The sequence below is a fragment of the Aquila chrysaetos genome, chromosome 20 (genome assembly GCF_900496995.4).
Source record: "Aquila chrysaetos chrysaetos chromosome 20, bAquChr1.4, whole genome shotgun sequence".
Classification (NCBI taxonomy): Eukaryota; Metazoa; Chordata; class Aves; order Accipitriformes; family Accipitridae; genus Aquila; species Aquila chrysaetos.
The window spans coordinates 11,997,184-12,016,416 of NC_044023.1; the positions used below are offsets into that span (position 1 = coordinate 11,997,184).

At 45.6% G+C, this 19,233-nt stretch overlaps 1 protein-coding gene across 3 annotated transcripts; it reads left to right on the top strand.

Annotated features, from left to right (window-relative positions):
- The first annotated feature begins 627 nt into the window (after positions 1-627).
- On the top strand, positions 628-19,090 carry TPRA1 (transmembrane protein adipocyte associated 1). 3 transcript variants are annotated; one of them, XM_029996017.1, is made up of 11 exons: positions 628-857; positions 5,428-5,627; positions 5,779-5,911; positions 8,461-8,547; positions 10,225-10,297; positions 11,340-11,419; positions 12,604-12,714; positions 13,134-13,194; positions 14,257-14,359; positions 14,994-15,074; positions 16,150-19,090. In XM_029996017.1, exons 2-11 carry the CDS (start codon positions 5,440-5,442, stop codon positions 16,382-16,384), a joined length of 1,152 nt encoding a protein of 383 aa, XP_029851877.1. In that variant the 5' UTR covers positions 628-857; positions 5,428-5,439; the 3' UTR covers positions 16,385-19,090. The 3 variants fall into 3 exon arrangements, with proteins under 3 accessions (XP_029851877.1, XP_029851876.1, XP_029851878.1); XM_029996016.1 differs by having other exon boundaries at positions 630-835; XM_029996018.2 differs by lacking the exon at positions 628-857 and adding an exon at positions 1,203-2,894.
- The last annotated feature ends 143 nt before the right edge of the window (positions 19,091-19,233 follow it).

Here is a 19,233-nt window from a genome sequence, read left to right on the forward strand (position 1 = left end):
TCGCTCCACGCCAAGATGGCGGCAGGGCCTGGCAGGCCCTGGGCGAGCCGCTGATGCCATGGCTCCCACATGGCGAGGAGGCGCGAGGGCAGGCCGGGGCGCAGCGTGCAGGCAGCCGAGGGCCGCGGGGGTCCCACTGGGAGGTGGGTGAGCCACAGCCCGGCCCGGGGGGTGGATGGGGACCCCAGCCCAGCCCAGGGGAGTGCGTGAGGAGAGCGGCCGGGGTAGACCTGGCCTGCAGGCAGCGCAGTTCAGCACTGGGGCTCATGGGGAGGTTTTGTAACTCCCAGGGTAGACCTGGCCTGCAGGCAGCGCAGTTCAGCACTGGGGCTCATGGGGAGGTTTTGTAACTCCCATCTGTTTCAGGACAGGCTCGGGGAAGAGGCCCAGCGCCCCGGCGGTGACGGGTAACGGCTGCCGCCGAGGCCGCCCTCTGCTCGCCGTCCCGCAGGTGGACGGACGGGGACAGAGCTCCTTTAAAGCGCGGCAGGCCCGCCCCTCGAGTCCCGCCTCCCGCCCCTTCCCATTGGCTCGCGCCGCTATTTCTTTTGGCCTTTTTGACAGAACCTCTCTCCGCTTGGTCCCTGATTGGTCCAAGCGGTACCCCTTTCGGGGACCCTCTCTCAATAGCGCCGCTGGGCCCCGCCGAAAAGGCGTCGGCCCGTCTGCCTTGGCTCTGGCGGGCCGCGTGCCCTGCCGCTCTGCTTTGAGCCGCTCTTCAGCGACGCTCCCTGGCTGAGGGGAGCGGCGGGGCCGGGGCCTGGGATGGCGGGGCTGGGCCCCCGCGACTGAGCGCCGTCGCCGGGGAGGCAGGGCCGGGCCGGGCCCGCGGCGGGTAGGAGCGGGGCCGGCGCCGGGCGGGGGGCTTACGGGGAGGGGCTCCGGGGCACCTCAGCCCGGGGCGGCGGGGCCCGTCCCGGCGGCAGGGCCTGGCTGCGGGGCGGGGGAGGGCCGCGGCCCTCTGAGGTGAGCGGCGGGGCCGCGCTCCGGGGCGCTGCGAGGCCCCGCGGGGCCGCCGGGCTCCGGCAGTCGTCCCCGGGTGAGAGGGGAGCCTGAGCGTACCTGTCAGGCTTCGGCAGCCCGGCCCTCGCTACCCGGCTGCCTTTTTTTTTGCATATGGGGAGTCCGGCAGGAAAAAAAGCTTCGTGCCTTGCCTGGGGCGCTGCGGTTCTTCGGTTACAGTCGGTATCGGCTCGGAGGTTACCGGTGGCCTGGGTAGACCTCGCCGCTCTGCGGGTTTCTGCCCTGCACTTTGCCAACACTTCAGCGGGTGCCTGAGAGGCAGATTTATGCTCCCTTTGCTGACTGGGAGCCTTCCTATGGCAGCAGCGTCCAGGGGCACCTTTGCCTAGCCTAAAGGGTAGAAAGTAACTTAAGGTTTTCTCCAGCTCTCTGGTTCCTTTGGTAGCCTTTAAATTAGGCAATGCTTCCTTGCCAGCGTAGAAGGAGGTGACCCTGTACTGCTACTTTGCTTCTCTTGCCGCCTTCTTGCTTGTTGTCTGTGCGCCCACCTTCTAGAGGAAAAAAAACCAAAACCGAAACAAAACAACAAAAAAACTTACGGTACTTCTTTCTGGAAGACATCCCTGAACTGGGCTTCTCTGTCTGATGGTTTTGCTGATACTTTTGGTATTTTTATTTGGTTGTTTTTAGCGTTGCAGTTCCTTTCTTTTTAAGTTTAATTCAGAAAGAGGTGTGAGAATGAAACTTGGAGGAAAGAGAGGTCCTTGATCACTGGTAGAAAATCCTTTTCTTGTGGGTTCTAAGGGTGAAATGCAACATGCAACTGTTGTGACCAAGAGTGAGGTTTGAAGAGCCATCTTAAAAAGGAAGAGAAGAAAAAAAGGTGTTTTCTTCTTTTTAAGCATTGAAGTTATTGAAGTAACAGTTGTATTTAAAAAGGGTTCTGGACAGTGCAGTTTTTTCTTCTACAAATACAGTGCTTTAAGGAGCAATCTTAACCCTAGTATGATCTGTACTTGTAAGATTTTCTGATACGGTTTTCAGAAAGGAAGAAAACTTTCATTTTTTAATTTGAGCTGAAACTCTGGTAGTGTGTAATTCACCTTTATGTGGTTGGGCTTTGAGAGTACAGAGGATTGCCAGTGATTTGAGCCTGGAATTTCACTGAGCTCTGATATGGTCACGGTGCCATGAATGAAGAAAAACATCCCCTCAGTGAGAGGCAATCATTTTCACTCAAGGTGCATCTGAGGCTTCCCCAGCACTCTGTCACAGCAACCTCTGAGTCATGCAGATGTTCTTGATCTGAATGCAACTTGTGAGTCCAGCGCCTGGACAGAAGAATAGGCCTCCGCCAAGTCAGCTTGACTTCAGCTGTGGTGTAGAAAAACATTTTATTTTGTTTTCTGGTGTATGGTGAGTAGAACTGCCCACTAGAAGAAAAAGGGAGACCAGGACTGGTGTACTGGTTTCCTCTTACATGGCTACAGGGTGATTTTACACCCATTGCATAGGTTGGGCTGGCTGAAGTGAACAGCCCCATGGAGGCAGGGCGTGGTGAGTGATCTCTTGGATATGCTCAGCTGACTGGATTTATTTTGGACTAGACAGGGCAAGGGTTTGGACAGTGTGCTGTAAGGAGCAGTGTTGCCAGGGATGACGAAGCCTAGCCGGATCCTTGCCATCAGTTCCTGGTCCTCTTGCCATGGAATTTTTGCTGGTGATTTCGACAGGAATGGGCCAGTTCTCCGTATCCTTGCTGTAGGCCTTTGCTATTAGAAAAGCATGACAATTGTGCTGTCTGGCTGATAGCTTTGGCTGCCCTTTCTTATCATGTTGGATGTTCTGTTGCTCTGCCTTTGTGTATACTCCACCTCGGGAGGAAGTATAGGATACTAATACCAGGCCGTAGCTAGCAGCCTGGCTGAGAGGTAAGCTTGATTCTGCTTTGCCCTTTGAAACCTCGTGACTGGACCTCAGTTACATGTGGCCAACTCCTCTCCTTATCAGCAGCTCGCTTCTGTTGCGTGATAGTGGTGACTTCTAGGGAAAAAGAATGGAGCCTGTTTGGTTTTTTTTATAAGGAAGATGTTTTTCCCATGTAATTCTCTCACAGCTTTATACCTGAGCTCTTTTCAGTGGGACAGGCAGATCAAATTCTTTGTCCCTGAAGAGATATTACGAGGGTGTGATGGTTTGCCGTTGGTGATGTCATACCACCCATGCTCTGTGAGGTTTTTCTCTGCCCTTTCCCAGCTTTTTAAAGATTTTTTTTCTGTGTTGGCAAATGTGAACATACTTGTCCTTGCTGCTACTGAGATGCAGAGCTGTTTCATAGGAAGAGAATGGTGCAAAATTGTTAACAGAAAATCATTCTCAACAGTGTCAGTTCAGAGAAGTGAGAAGCTGGAGGGAAGAGAGGACACTTCTAGGGATAAGTCTGGAATGTGAAGGTTGTTTGCTGGAACCTCTACTAGAACTAGGATTTTTTTGGCACAGATTTTGCCAGCTCAGCACGAAGTTGATCTTTCCAGGTCTGTGGGTGTTTATTTAATGTGATGTCTCTTGTGCAGCACAGCATACGGCAGTCGCAAAAGAAAAATCCCAGGTCAATGAGTATCTGTCAGCATGGATGAGTCAAAGGGAGGGTTTGTTAGCAGAGGGTGGGGTGATCCCCTTACCCCTCAGAAGACCTGGGAAGAGTCTCAGCCTCTGAAGAGAAAGAAGAGTCTGTGGCTGACAGTCTTGAGCAGTTTGTGGGGAAGGTGCTACTGAACTCTGAAAGCTCGACAGATGACACAAGGCTGTGCTGATTCTTTCTGAGTTGTGAATCACCCAGAACCTCACAGGGAAAATACCTTCTGAGTCCTCTCATGGAGACCGTCAGTTTTTGCCATGCCAGCCAGGGCTAAAGTCAAATGGGGAATTTTTTTGAGATAAATCCTGGATTAACTATAGCACACAGACTGCTAGAGTGCTGTCTCTGGCAATGTGCATCTTAAAGATGCCAGAGTTTTTTTTTTGTTTTTGAATCTGTGTGTTGTCTGTGACCTTTTCTTTGGGGAGTGCCAGGGGAGGTGATAGGACCTTGTGTTTTTATTCAGGTCATAGCTAGTCAAGTGCCTTAAGGGTGAGGGTTGCTGTTTTAGGGTGAGAAGAGGAGAGGATTTGCACAAGGTGATGCATTGAATCAGGAGCAGGCTTAGTAAGGTAAATCGGGTCAAAACTCTAGTATATACTAAATCGTGATCTAAAGTACTGTGTTCCATAGTCCACTTAAGCGTCCAAGGTGATTGTAGAACCAACAGAGGGATAAACTGCTGCTGGTATGGTTTCTGCCAAAGCCAGCTGGCATGGGCATGAAGTTTTATGGATGGCAGAGCAGAGTTTCCCTTTAACTTCTGGAGGGACAGTTAATATCGCAGCAGTGTAGGGCCTGGGGGATGGACAGATGGTGGAAAAGATGTGACTTCTCTCAGAGAAGGCAGTACAAAGAAGTTCCATCAGGGGAATGGGAAGTTCTGTCTTCTCATCTTTCTGAGAGACAGGAGAGGTGTGAGGTAGGGCAGGTGAAAGAACAGTGCCAAGATTCTTCTGATTCTGACCACAGCGCTCTGCTGCCTGAGAGTTTGACCTTAGGAAACCCATTAGATAGGACTGTGTCTGGTTTTGGGTTTGTAAACTACCAGTGATGATGCTGATCCATGTCTGAGAAGGGCAATGCAATTGAGACTGGTGGATGTAAAAAAGCTGGAGAACTTTATGCCAACAGGGTTTTAGGCACTGTCTTTTCACAGCATTACTGTTGTGCTTAAAATCAGAATAGTTCTGGTGTCTTGCAGAGGGTTAGGAGAAAAATGCTGAATCTTGGCTTTTGCCAGTGTTGGTTTTGGAAGATAAAGAGTCTGTACAGTCCCTTTAGGTAGAAGTATGTGAGGCTTTCTCTGCTCTCAGACTGCAGGGTTGGGAAGAGCAATAGGTTTTAGGTAGGGGCCTTCATTTTCTCTTTGCAGGAGTTGAAATAAAATCATTGACTGTAACTTCTTGATCTTGGGAGCTAGAATGATAATTAATGTTCTGGTATAGCAGGGTTTCTGTCTCCATCTGATGATGCCATATATTGCTGCTGAGTCTTGATTTCTTCTGTGAATCTGCCAAAGCTCAGAAAAATCACAAAATTTAATCTAACATAGTATTACACTATTTTGAAGGTGCTTGTTACTCTGATACAAGATAGTGTTTTTGTACTGTTCACCCTAATGGCTATGTACATAGTAAGCGCAGGTGGCATTTCATTGTGTAATGCAGTCTTTCAGATGATGATAATTTGCTGTAACAAGCAGGAAGCAGTTGTGCAGGGGCCTAATGGCAGGGACGTGTTTTTTTAGCTCTGACTCACAAGTGATTTAATGTTGCTTTTTGTCTCTGCTGTGGTTGCCTTGTGCTGTGTTTGACCTGGACCAGAAGGAAGGCAGGATGTTCCAGTCCGTGATGTCTGTGAGATTCTCCGCGTCTGACAACATCACGCATTCGACTGCCCTGGTGACAGCACTGGATAATGTGACAACTTTGACCCCGACAACAACGCAGGCAATTAATGACACCAACATCACTGTGCCGCACAAGTGCCTGTTGTTGCTCTATGAGGACATTGGGAAGTCCAGGTGAGACAGAGGAAATGGGACCATGGTCTGACCCTGGGCCAGGGGAAGGAGCTTGCTTTCTTAGAGTTTGGTTGAGAAGGGACTGGGGCTGGTGCCTTCCCTTCTAGATGTTGAAGAACAGGAAAAAACCTGTTTTATTTACTTTTTGCAGAGTCCGCTACTGGGATCTTCTGCTCCTGGTTCCCAATGTGCTTTTCTTTATGTTTCTTCTCTGGAAGCTGCCCTCTGCCAGGGCCAAAATCCGGGTCACTTCCAGCCCAATCTTCACTACATTCTACATACTAGTGAGTACCACTCTGTGCTTTTGAACTGATGAGTGAGTGTTTTTTTTATTACCACTCATGAACAATATCACTGAATTAGTGGAGAGAGAGCCTAGACCAGATCTCGCAGGGATAAAATCTATTTTTAGTTGAAGATGTACTACAAGAAGTAGACAGATATTTTTTTTTCACTGTCTGAATTCTGCTTTTCACAGATTCTTGGACCATACCTGCTGGATTTGAGTGGATTTTGTTCTCCTGTGGTGATTTTTTTTTTTCTTTTCCTTTTTTCTTCTTTTGTTGCTTTGTTGTCTTGGAATCTAGTATCTTACACTTTCCTTGCTCCTTGCAGTAAGTAGCATGTGACACAAAACCAGCTTCTCACTGAGGTAGTGAAAGTGAAACGCTGGAGAATAACTTGTGCAAAGCTGTTGAAAAGCTCGGTCATCTGCCGTAGAAAATAGTGATGTGACAGGGTTCTGATTAGTCTGGGAATGTAGAAACCCAACCCCCTTAGTTTCTTTCCCGTCATATCAAAGTGGTTGCTGACTTGATGATGTTCTTGATACTTCTTAAGGTGGAAAGAGAATATACAGGCAGTACAGTTACAGTTCTCAAACATCTAAGATCTTGTCTGTTCTCTTCTGCCCAGTTTGAAAAGGCACAGGCAACTTTTGATCACATTAAGGTAGTCTTGTTAGTAATCTCTGAACATCATACCTATTAACTGTGATACTGCTCACAGGGCATGGTAAATGCACCTAAGGACCTACCTGAATTTGTTTACAAGTACCATTCAGAAGCTTTATCGTAGGTGCTTTTTGAGATCTTGCCTTGCCTCAGTGTGTAGCATAATGTGCTGGCTTTTCCTCAGTTAGATTAGTACAGGTTGTAGAAGTAAGTGTGTGTTTGAATTGGGTTAGATGGGAGGCATCCTTCTTTGGGCTGCATACGGATACTGGCATGGCAAAACCCAAGCAGCATCAAAACCAAATCTGAGCTAGTAGCCTCAACTGAATCTTTGGTGGGAAGCCTTGTTAGCTCTGTCAGGCCTGGAGTGTGGGTACTGGGCTTGTGCACAGTTTTGGATAACCAGGTATGCACACAAATGCTCCAAACTTTTAAAAATACTACCAGGCATTTCCAGTCTGGATTTAAATCTTCCTTTATGCTTCCAGTAATGCACACGGCTCAGTAGGAAGGTCATGCAAAAGGCCTTGAAAAGCAAAATCCTGATAAACCAAAGGGAAGAAAAAAGTGAACTGACTTTATGCTGTTGACTTTTTCGAAACAGAGTGAGAAACAGAAAGTGATGAAACAGCCTTAGAGGAAAATGCTTTCATTCAGTTTGATCTTCTAGAGTATCTTATTGGGAAATGAGCATGGAAGTGTGTTCTGTGAGCATTTCCTTTCAAACGGCTGTTTGTCATGTCTTGAAGGAATGCTTTCTTGTGGAGTCAGTGATTAAAGAAAAGTTAATAGATTGGGAAGAGTCTCTGCTACTTAGAGAGGACGCAAAAAGGGTGTGTTTTCCTCTCCAATGAGTTGTTGCTGCTCTAGAACACCATTATACTCGAGGACCATTCTTTTTTGTCAGTGCTTTGTCCCAGAGTTTTCTACCCCAGGAGGGAGTGTTGTATTATTCTTCTTTCATGCCATTTGCATCCCATCTTCCTCTAAGGAGGAAATATTCAGCTGTAGGTGGCTTATTGGTCATTTCCATTTTCCAACCACCTTAGAATCATCTTGGACTCTTTGTTCTCTGATAGATTTAGCTGTCTCATACCTGCATCATTAGAATTAGCTGGTGACTTGGAGAATTTTATCTGGAAAAATCTGCTTTCTTAGAGGGTAAGTCTGCACAGCAGAGGGTAGGTATATCCAACTGAGCCCTTAATTGCATTGTATGGCTGTGACAGCACAGGAGCTGGTAAATTAGCCTTGCTGAGCTCCATGCTGTCATGCTTAAATGGTACATGAACTGACTTGGGTATCTCTATGTTGCACTGTGCAGCAGGGTAAGATGTTTTAAAGCTGTTGGCTGCAGCTGACTTTTTTCCTCTGCATTCCTGAGCATTGTCAGTATTGAGTGAGAGAACTGCAGATTTCAGTTTTATCACAGATCTGAAGTGTGGTAGTTGGTATCGAGTGGCTTCTGTTATCTGATGTGATTGGTTTATTCAGCCATACCAAGCACTTGATCTTGTAATTTGGAGGGATATGGTTTTTTTGTCTGGTTTTTCTCTTCCCCTGCCCCAGTGGACTGAAGGGTGGGAAGACTGTTTGCCTGTAAAGATACTGTTCTAAGGAGTGAATGAGATGTCTTCAGAGCTGTTTAATCTGACAGTTGAGGAAATTTGTTCCTTCCTAAATTCTAAGCCAGTACTCCTACATCTAACAGGCCTGAGGAATCTTCTTCGGCAAATTAACTCTAATCTGCTACAGGAAATCCTTGGTACACATTATCAGGCTTGAAAGCTGACCTGGAAATGGTATTCCAAAAGGGTTTCTGGTCACTACTGCATATGTGCCTTTTCACATGAGTTCACTTTTGGTATCTTTTTGTGTAGGTATTTGTGGTGGCTTTAGTTGGTATTGCCCGTGCTGTTGTCTCCATGACTGTGAGTGCCTCTGATGCTGCCACAGTTGCTGATAAGGTAGGTACAACACTGATTTTGGAGGCTCTGCTTTGTGCAGTTCTGATCACAGCAATCTGCTACAGCTTCCTTTTTATGTGCATACAAGAAGAATGTGTTGGTTTTGCAGTACTCATATCTGTGTGTACTATGGAATCCTGTGCTGATAGCTGTATCTAAATGATCACAACATCCAGGGCTGTAAAACAATGGACTTCCTAAAATAGACACACAAACAGTAGCAGCAAAACTTTCCTGTTGCAGGGATGGAATGACTCTGCTTTGCAAGAGCTAAACATTCAGATACCTTTAGTGGATAGGCAACACCTGGCCTTTGCTACTCTTGCAATATTTGAGTGGGTCTTTGAAAAATATTTAATTCTTTTGTATTGAAAGCAAATAAAATTGAATTCCCTTTTGAGACTGATGTCTGAATGTCCTTGCAGCCACTCTGAGCACAGGGCGAACTCTTAGCAAACAGGAAATAGCTTTGTACATGCTGTTCCTTCGTAGTCATTTGACTTGTAGCAGAATATTACCTATACCAAAAAGCTCTGTAGGTCTTGAGCTGTTAGAGGAAGATGAGCCACCCACAGACTACAGGTCTTCTGGCTTTATTCTCTGGGATCAGTGTGGTTCTTTTGCTTTTCCCTTTAATATTACCTGTCAAAGCATTGTAATTCACTGCTTGTTGTGAGTGGCTGGATGTTTGTAGCAGTTCCATTCGCCTCTGTTGAATAGATGTAGGTCCAGGACTTGAATAATGGAGAAGAGGTGAGAAGGTGCTTTTCTTCAGCTATCCTAGTGTTGCTGCTAAGTGCACCTTGCTGGGAAGTCGTGCAGTAAGACAGATACTCTGTCAATTTTTCCTGTAAACACATGTTCTATCATGTCTATTATGTTTCTTTTGTTTTCTCTCATTCATATGTGTGTATACATATATATATATATATATATATATATACACACTCACACACACTGTGTATTTTCTGAGATTAGAAGTGTCTCATCAAATGCCTCTTAAAATATTGTGTATCCTCAAGAGAAAGTGCCATTCAGTGTTCAGAGGAAAAGCATTAATAAGCCAGAATCTGGGTTCTTGTTCTAGGTTTGACATTGATTTGTTTCATGACTACCTGGAAAGTTGTCTCACCTGCTGGTTTTTTTTGGTCTTGTTTCACCAAATAAATCATGGGAATGAAAATAGCAAGCTGGAAGTGGGAGGGCTTTAGAGTTGAATATACTTCAGATTTAGGGACCAGTAGCTTTGGAGGAGTGCAGAATACTGAGTTTGTCCAGTCATAACTGTGCTGCAGAATCTACTGTGTTAAGAACTGGCCCTGTTTAATATACTTTTGAGGTAGTCTTTGGTTTGTGCCCCTTGGGAGTACAGCAGAAAGAACACATCTAAGACAAGTGACAGATCCTCAAGTGTGGCAAACCATGGTAACTTCCTCTCTCTGTAGTCATGCTATTTGCTTGCTCCCACACAACTGTTCTGTTTCACAAGCATGGACAGGGCTTGGAGCAAGCATATAATTAGTATCCCTACAAAGCATGAGGAGGGTTTGTGGAAATGACCTGCTTCATTCAGAGGCTGCCATCTCCTGGAGCAGAGAGTGGAGTTTTGCTGTATTAATTTCCAGCTGGTTCCTGGCTCCATCTAATCATGCTTTTCTGGTTTCTGTTATCCCTCAGATCCTGTGGGAGATCACAAGGTTCTTCCTTCTGGCGATTGAACTGAGTGTGGTGATTCTAGGCCTTGCCTTTGGTATGTGTCAGGAGGTTTTTGAGTGCTTTGAATGTTTCCTATTCCCTTTCTTTACACAGAGGCTGCATCTGTAAGTTTGTGGAGGTGCTGATTCTATAAAGTGAAGGAGCTCTAGAATCAAAACAAAGGACAAATTGGGGATTTTTAATTAGAAATGGCTGAAAGCCTGATTATATTTGCAGATCTATGGCTTGTGCGATTTCAGGGTTTATATGTGCTTTATTTGTCCTGCATGCATGTGCTGAAGGTGTGTACAGCTTAGGTGAAGATGACTTACACAAAGATCAACAGTCTGATCTTTGCTTCAACCCTGTTTTATTTAAGATGGTTCCTTTGGGGGTCCTTCTATCCCCTCCTTGGTTGGTTTGATTCCATCCTGGCTTCCTTCAAATGCTTTTAACTGCACTTGCAATCTGTAGCTCTACTTTTTTCAGTTGTACAAGCAAAAATGCTGTTTGGAGCACCTCTTCCTGAGGGTCAGAGGTAGAGGAGAGGGATTGGTAGGCGTCACTGTTGCATCTGCCAGTGGGACATCTGAGCACTAGCTCTTTCATCTTTTGGGAGCTCATAGAATAATTTAGGCTGGAAGGAGCTTCTGGAGGCTGTCTGCTCCAGCATATTCCAGTGCAGATTTCTCTAAATTATGTAAGCCCTTCTCCCCTGCTCTAACCCACTCTCCCATCAACTTTTTTTCCTGAGAAGAAACATTACAACATCTCAGTGTACATGGTACTGGATTAATTCCTGACCTTTTTTTTTTTTTTTTTTTGTAACCCCAGCAGAAGGACTTAGTTACTTTCTCTATATTAGTATGGGCAAGAGGAAAGCAAGTTAAAACCTGTTGTTTTGTTAAGTATTATTTTGTCTGTGAAAGGCTCAACTCTCCAAACAGCGAAGCAGTTTCTAGCAGTTAAGTGAGCTTTAACCTTCCCTTGAAGGCCTCTGGAAATAGAAATGTTTTCCTGTATTTGTTTTGGAGAGAAATGATTTTTACCAGGGCTGGGATTACATCCTGAGTCACTTCTGTATTCCTTAATTCCAGGTCACCTGGAGAGCAAGTCGAGTGTGAAACGTGTTCTGGCAATTACTACAGTCCTGTCTCTGGCATATTCTGTCACCCAGGTGAGTACATTGGAGCAGAGGATTTAGTCTTTGCAAAAGAGGGGACTTTGCTTGGAGTTAGGCAGTTAGGTGTGAGACTCCTATCTGGAAGGTGGCAGCTTTGCTCTTTGGATGAGGTTCTGGGGGAAGACTGGATGCTTGTCACCATGTACGAGGATCCCCAGAGCATACACCAGACTGTATCTTCCTGTCCTCTTTATGGCATGAACGGCTCAGCCAAGGTGAAGAAATGAAATGAGGTTTAGATGGATTGCCTTGTTTAGTGAATCTTGGAACAGTAGTGAGAGTTTTTTCACACCTGAGCCACAAGTTCTGAATCTAGCCTCAAGTGCCATGAAAACTAGATGGAAAGACCTGAGGTGTGCTTGCCAGATAAGGGCAGTGCAGTGGGCCTCTTGTCTCCTGGCTCTTTGAGAGCTGAGAGCTCTTGCTGCCCTTCAAACTAGCAGCTGGCTTGCTAGCTCAGCTTATTAGCTGTGTCTCCATCTCTCTGAACAATGCAGTATGTGTCTGGGTTTATTCTCCTCCATGGTATGTAAGTGGTCAGCCCTGTGTCTCTGTACTTGTGGCAGTGCCAGAATAACACACAGATCTTTGTTCCATGATGAGGCTCTTGCTTGCAGAGGCAGTGAGCTGATCATTACCACATGATAAGGCTGGAGGCGCCTCATTAATATCAAGTGGTTGAGCTGTATCTGGGTTCAGTAGTGCTTACAAGCTCTTTTCTCTCTCCACTGTCTGTATGGTAGCTTCTGTTCAATCCATCTTTCAGGAATTCAAGTGAATGAGACTGTCCTTTCCCAACTCTTGCACAAGTGGGGGCTTTTATATTCTGGATGTTTCAGCAGGAAAGGTCTACTTTAGAGGCAGAAATGGAACTTAGGTCTATTTCAGACAACTGCTTGCATCCCCTATCCCTTCAGTCTCTCTTCTGGAATGTCATTGATGCTGGTTTCCTTCAGATGCAGATTCCTGCCACTTTTTTCCCCTCACTTCTTGTCTTCAGTTTTTTCTTCTTTTCTCGTGTGAGCTTAACTTGGCCTAAGCAGGGCATTGGTTGGGTCTTAGGTGGCAGGGACAGCTGTTGTCTGAACTTCTTGAAATACAGTCTCCCTTGTCCAGACACCCACTCTAGTGAGGGTGCTGCCTATAACAGAATCATGTTGGTGCTACTTGTGTCCTAGGGCACTCTGGAAATCCTGTACCCTGATGCCCACCTCTCAGCAGAAGACTTCAATATCTATGGCCATGGAGGGAGACACTTCTGGCTTGCCAGCTCCTGTTTCTTCTTTCTGGTAAGTATTGGGCATGTGTTATGAACTCTGATAGCTTCTTTGTATTTTCTAAATGGGGTAAGGAAGATGATTTGTGTGTAATAAGGCCCTAGTTCCCCCTACTGCCTGATACAGTGCAGCATTGATGCTTCTCATGAGGCAGGGAAGTTGAAGCAATAAAGGTGTGGTGTAAACTGTGGCAGCTGAATTCCAGCTGAACTTAGATGTTCTTCACTCCCTTGTTTCTCAGTGACCAGCCTTTTTGTGCTGATGGGGGTGAGGTGTGGGGCCTTTGCATCTGCACTGGGTTTAATATCAGAGGGTCTGTGCCTCTGTCCCGAGACATCTAGGGAGTGTGTGACACCACACACCACCCCTGCTGAGATTGTTGAGTTCAGTTGCCAAGCAGCTGTGGAACAGTTAGTTCTTTGTCTCAACAGGTCTATTCCTTGGTGGTGATTCTTCCAAAAACTCCTCTGAAAGACCGGATTTCTTTGCCCTGTAAGTGACTGTGGTGTGTTCATAGTATAGATGGAGACATTGACAGGATAAAACATAGGTGGGAGTAAGAGGTTCCTTTATGTCGTTGTGCTGCAGATACATCCCTCTGTCTCAGGGTACAGATACATGGCAAAGGACTGATAAGTTATCCCTGGACAAATAGTATGTTGTGCCTTTTGGAGAGCAGAGTAAGAGCAATTACATTGCTCCTTCAGTAGCTAAACAATTACATTAAAAAAACAAGATCTACTGCTCAGTTAATGATACAGATGTAATGTAAATATATCGTCTTCAGAGAGCCATGAGAAATGGCTTCTTAATAGTAGCTTCCTCTGAAATGCATGTATGATGTTAAAGTGTACATGCTGGTCATCCCTGGGAAAGGAAGGCTAATTGGGAGCTGCTTAATAATTTTTATCTGGGCATTTACTTTACTAAGATGCTTCTCTGTTTTTTCTCTTTGTTGCAGAATATCTGCAGTTCTTGAGTAGGGAGAGAAGCTGTAACTAAGATAATTGCATTGGGCTGTTCTCTCTCTAAGTAGTGTTGGCATCTATGCGTGGGTACCCTGAGGGAGTGGATATGTGTGGCACATGCCACAAGCAGGTGGTCCTGGGCCTTGTCTGCCTAGTGTCCAGCATACCCAGCTGCTCCTGTCCAGGTCTCCTGAGCAGTTTTGTTAGTGCTGTGCATTGGAAGGGCACAGCTTCTGCTTCAGCTGTGGGTTTTTTGTTTGCTTTTCTTACGTTCAGTTATGTGACTGACACTGTTTCCAGATGCTTGCCTATAAAATGTTTGCATGTGTTGCCATGACCATGTGTTTTCAAAACCCATCTTGTGTGTGTGTGTGTATAATATACAGGAGCGTATGGTTTAGTCCACTATACCTCCATCAGTCCTGCCAGCATGGGACAGGAAAATGCAGTCTTAATTCTTCAGGAGCTCTTTAGCAGACAAGATGGTGAGATGCATCTGTTGGGTTTGCCATCTCCATCAAACAGATTTGCACTGGACTGGTGCATATGAGGTTGAGCTTCATCTGTGTCCATGTCTTTCCCACAGCCAGGAAGAGTTTTTATGTTTATGCTGGAATCCTGGCGCTGCTGAACCTGGTGCAGGGCCTGGGCAGTGCCCTCCTCTGTGTGGATATCATAGAAGGACTATGGTATGTATGCTGGGGGAGGAGGCCTGCAGCCCAGTTTTTCATGTTGCATTTTAGTGTCCTTCAACACTGCCTCTCCCAAGAAAACAAACTTGTGCTGTGTTCCTAAGAAGGAGTAAAGCTCTTGGTTCTGTTTTGTGCCAAAAGACCTCTAAGTGGTCAGGAAACGCATGGTGGAGAGGTCTGTGGAGCTGCATGCTCTGCAGTGGTCTTGAGGTAGTGAGTGAGAGTAATAGCTTGAGTCTGCTGATGCCTGGCCATTGGCTCATGTTTTGTAGGTAATAAGGGAGGAATGCTAGAAATGGCATGGAGATAATCCTTACTTATGTCTGGAGTCTTGTTCTGCAGGGATCAGTGTCATTTCTGAGTCAAAATTGGGAGCATTGAGGCTGTGCTCTTGGTCAGACTTGGGTCTTGGCATGGTTCCGTCTGAGTGTCTCGGAGCAGTGATAGATGTTGATGGCAATGACTGTTACTTTGCATCAGTTTGAATTTGTTTAGCACAAGACTTTTACTGTCCTTTGCTTGGACACTCTGAAGGCAAATTGGATTATTCTTGGGGGGATGTGACTGGTGTTCTCCAGCCGTATTGTGCTTGGGTGCTAAATTCCTTCATGTTCCCTTTTGCTGTTGACAGCTGTGTCGATGCTACCACGTTCCTTTACTTCAGCTTCTTTGCACCTCTCATCTATGTGGCATTCCTGAAAGGCTTCTTTGGGTGAGTAGCCAGGAACAGGAGTTTATATTGCCATTTAATTGTTTTGCACTCAAGTTCTCCCCATCTGTAGAATAAAGGCAGTGACTAGAATGCCAGTTAGGGAAACAGTTTTTAATTTCTGGCCTTGAAGTTTTTCTTGTGTGACCTAGGGCTGCTCGCTTCTATCCAAGACTCCTCTGCATGCAAAGTAGAGCTGATAGCTATATTCCTCTCAAACATTTATGAGGATGACTTCTTCATTGTCTGCATCCTGTTTAGTACAAAGTTTTTCTGCTGAAGTTGACTAAATGGTTAGTGAGGGATTGAGTCCCGGAAGGTTAAATGGTCTTCTGGGTGGGTTTTGGGACAGGTTTGTAGAAAGGATCTAGGGGTTAGGTAACTCTTTGGCTGAGGACGACTCTACCATGGGCCCAAGAGTCACCAGTTAGAAGCACTTGGGAGTGTGATTCCTGGGTCGGGATTGCCACCGTGTGGCCACTCAGAGGAGATGCATCTTGGTCAGAAAAACCAAGTGTTTTAGTGTAGGCTTTAGCTTTTTTTGTCCATAAGCAAGAAACAGCAGTCTTTAAAATAACTAAGAACATAAAGTACTCCTAAAATATCAAAATGTGCCTCTGCTGCCTTCTGAAATCAGAAGGGAACAGTGTCTGGAGTTAGAGATGGAAACGGCTGATTCACAAGTGTTTGTTATTTTGGTTTTCCTGATGCACACAGGTAGAACTTGAGGTAGACTCCTGTTCTTTTGGTTTCAGTAACCAGGCTACTGTGGAGTCCAGTGGTGTTTGGATGCTGTTGCCCTCAGTAATTCAGAACTCCCAAAGATGAGAACACCTTTCCCACACTACAGTCAGGATTCTGCCATTTTTATTTCTCTTAGGTGACTTAGTCCAAAACTACATTTAGCATTACTTTATGGCAATTACTCTGCTAGGTATATTTCAGGACTGAAAGCTAGTGTGAAGAGTTTTTAGGGTCTGAATACATAATTTCTTAGTGCTGCTGAGCTTCAGTTAAGGATAAGTGGCTGTGATACTACATTGCTTAAGCATGTATTTTAAATCTTTAATCACTCCAGGTCTGAACCGAAGATCCTTTTCTCCTACAAATGTCAGGTGGATGAACCTGAGGATGTGGATGTGCACCTACCCCACCCTTACGCTGTTGCCAAGAAGGAAGGAATGGATTCTGGGTTCTACTCGAGCACTCAGATTGACACCACAGCCTACCTGGATGACGTGGCCTCTATGCCGTATCATGTGGGCAGCATCAACAGCATGGACAGTGACCGCTGGAAAGCCATCAATGCCTAAGGCAGGGCTACCCTCTTCATATGATGCCTCCTTACTTTCCTTCCAAACTCCCTGATACCACAGCTGTTAGGATGTCCATTGGAAATCTGTCCTTGGCTATCTGCCATGGCTTTCCTCTCTTCCTTAGGATTTCCGAAACCTATTGTGGAATTAAGTTGGCAGCCCAAATCCTGTTGGAAAGAACATTTTCTGTCGCTACCTGAGAACAATGTAGAACAGTTTTGTTCATAAACGTATAAACACTGAACCTTCCTGATCCTCCGTGTTCCAGATGTGAATATGACCCAGAAGACAGGTTTGACTGGCACCTCTTCCTTTTCAATGACTGAAAGCACTTGTCTGCCAATTAGGGGAATGGCGTTTAGGGATGACGGTCTTGATTTAACTGCTGTATTGTACATATATAGAAAGAGTTTGGTGGTTGAAACCAAAGATAGTCTTCCTGGGCTTTTTCAAGCAGCATGGTTGCCTGGGTCTTGTTATAATGCAACAGCATAGGTGGTGACGACAGTGTCTGAAGAGTGAAGCTGGTCAGCTGGGCTCATCTCTGGTTTCAGCTAATACCGTTGAAAATCATAAACTGCAATTGCTAGGGGTTAAAAGGAGTGTTCCGAGTGTGTGGGAAGGAGAAGAGAGGTATGAAGAAGAATGAACTGTTTGTTGTGCCCTGGGAGCATTTTGGGGGGCTAGTAGCTAGCAGTATGGATGTGAACTGACTGAACAATAGGGAGGCAGAAGGACAGACAGTGCTGCTGTCTAGCTGAGCTGAAGTAGCTGTGAAACAGTCTATGGAGGCTGTACTACTGTGCATCTGAGCTCACAGGAAAATCTAAATAACAACACTGAATCAGGGCTGAGTTTCAAGAATAAAACCTGTGAGGTAGGTGCATTCTCCATCTGCACCCTGCTTCATGGCCCTGGCAGGGTCTTGGTGAGTGCTGTGAAGGAGGAAGCTGACTCTGCAGGTGAAGGCTCCAGAGACACTCAGGTGCTTGAGGCAGAGCAGAAGCCCATGATGAGTCCGAGCTGTCAGTATTTAGTGACTGGAACCTCTCAAATACCATAGGCATGCTAGAATCAAGCTGGCTGGTGTTCTAAGTTGGGAGGCAAGTGGGAGATGGATGGGTTTCTCTGGCAGTGTCCTTCTCTTATGTTTCAGTTCAGATCCCCAGACTTCTGCTAGTCTGAATAGGTTTTATGGCTCGATAGGTTGAAGATACTTAATGTGCATGTGGAGCGTGATGCATTTAAAGACTATCTGGAACTTCTTATTAACCTCTTCTATGCCGGAAAAGGGACTACTGTTGTCTGAGCTGTCTGGCATGCGGTTTCAAGGGCTTGTGTTCCAGTCCAGGGACTGTTCAGCTGAAAGCTGCATCAGACTGGTTTCTGGGACATACTGTGCTCTCCAAGGATGAAGAGGTGTATTCCTCTAGCTTAGGGGGTGCTTTCCTACCTGAGTTCTCCAGGTAGGTGGAAGTCTGCTATAAGCAATAGCAACTTTCCAGTAAAGATGATAGAAAGAGGGAATTTGAAACATTTGGGGACTGTGTGAATCTCTTGCCCCAACTCATTGCTGTTCCTGAAGAGTATTGAAGTAAGAGTTTCTGGGAAGTAGTCATGCAGGGTGCAGCATGGAGGTGTTAGTTTGGATCACGAGCAGGTAGAGGAAAGCATTTGCTACCAGGTGTTCCCACCATAGGGAAAGAAAGTTCGGGTAAGAACACGAAGTTCAAATTGGTTGCCAAAACTATGCAGGCCCTTTGCTTATCTTTTTTTGTTAATGAGCAATGCAGCCTCTCTGTTCCGCCTGTGGACTTTGCCCTGCAGGTGTCTAAGTAGCACTGGCATCTTGAAAACAAACACACCCCCACTTTTTTTTTTTAAATTTACTTTTGAGGAAAAAACGCTTAAGTTTTGTCTTTGTGCGAGAGCTGAATTGTCTCATGTAACTCAACAGCCTTTCACATTTCCCTTCTGTGCAATGATTATGCAAAGGCTGGACAAGCAATTGGCCAAGTCAGCCCTTGCCACATTAGAGAAGTGTTCCATGTTCCTCCCGTCACTTGCTGTGAATCGGCCTGAGCCACGCTTGCTTGCTTACTCTAAAAGGGATGGATGACATGGTGCCTGAATTTCCCTGCTGCTGCTCCTAATGCTGCTTACAACACTGATCCTGAGCTGCTGTTAGAAAGCGTGGGGAAACCTGCAAAGCTTCCCTGGAGTTGGTGGGCCTTGAACAGAGCCAAGAGATATGAAGGTCTTAAAGCAGTTGAGAAATAAAGGAGCAACTGCTTTTCTGTCCCAAGGAGTATTTGCTGACTCTCAACACCCTGACTGAGAGGAACTTACCTGCCCTCCTTGGTGGTGTGAAGAGCAGGTTATGAGTTTGCCTTTTTATCAGCTGAATTCAGTGCTGAAGGATCACCTGTGCAGGTGGTCGACATGTCCATCCTGTCCTTTGCTGGCAGGACTCCAGTATTTCTGGAGTGCCCCATGTTCTGCTGCTGAGGAGCTTCTGCGCTAGGTCATGGACTGACCTTCCTCCTGTTGTATTTTTATGTATATATAATGCCGTGGGCCATATTCAAAAATGGTCCTTGAGCAGAAGTGTGATATGTGTGGGAGGGTTAAAAAGAGAGAAAATAATAGAATAAATGTATATTTTTGTTTGTAAGATAAAGAAATAAAATTGTTTGGCATAAATGGTCATACTTTCTTTCTCAAATGATCCATGTTATGGAGAAAAAATAACTTTCAGATTTTTTTTTTTTAAATCCCTGAACAAATATGGCAGATAAAAATGGAATAACATGATGTCCTTTTGTCAGAGATGGATTTTTCCTTCT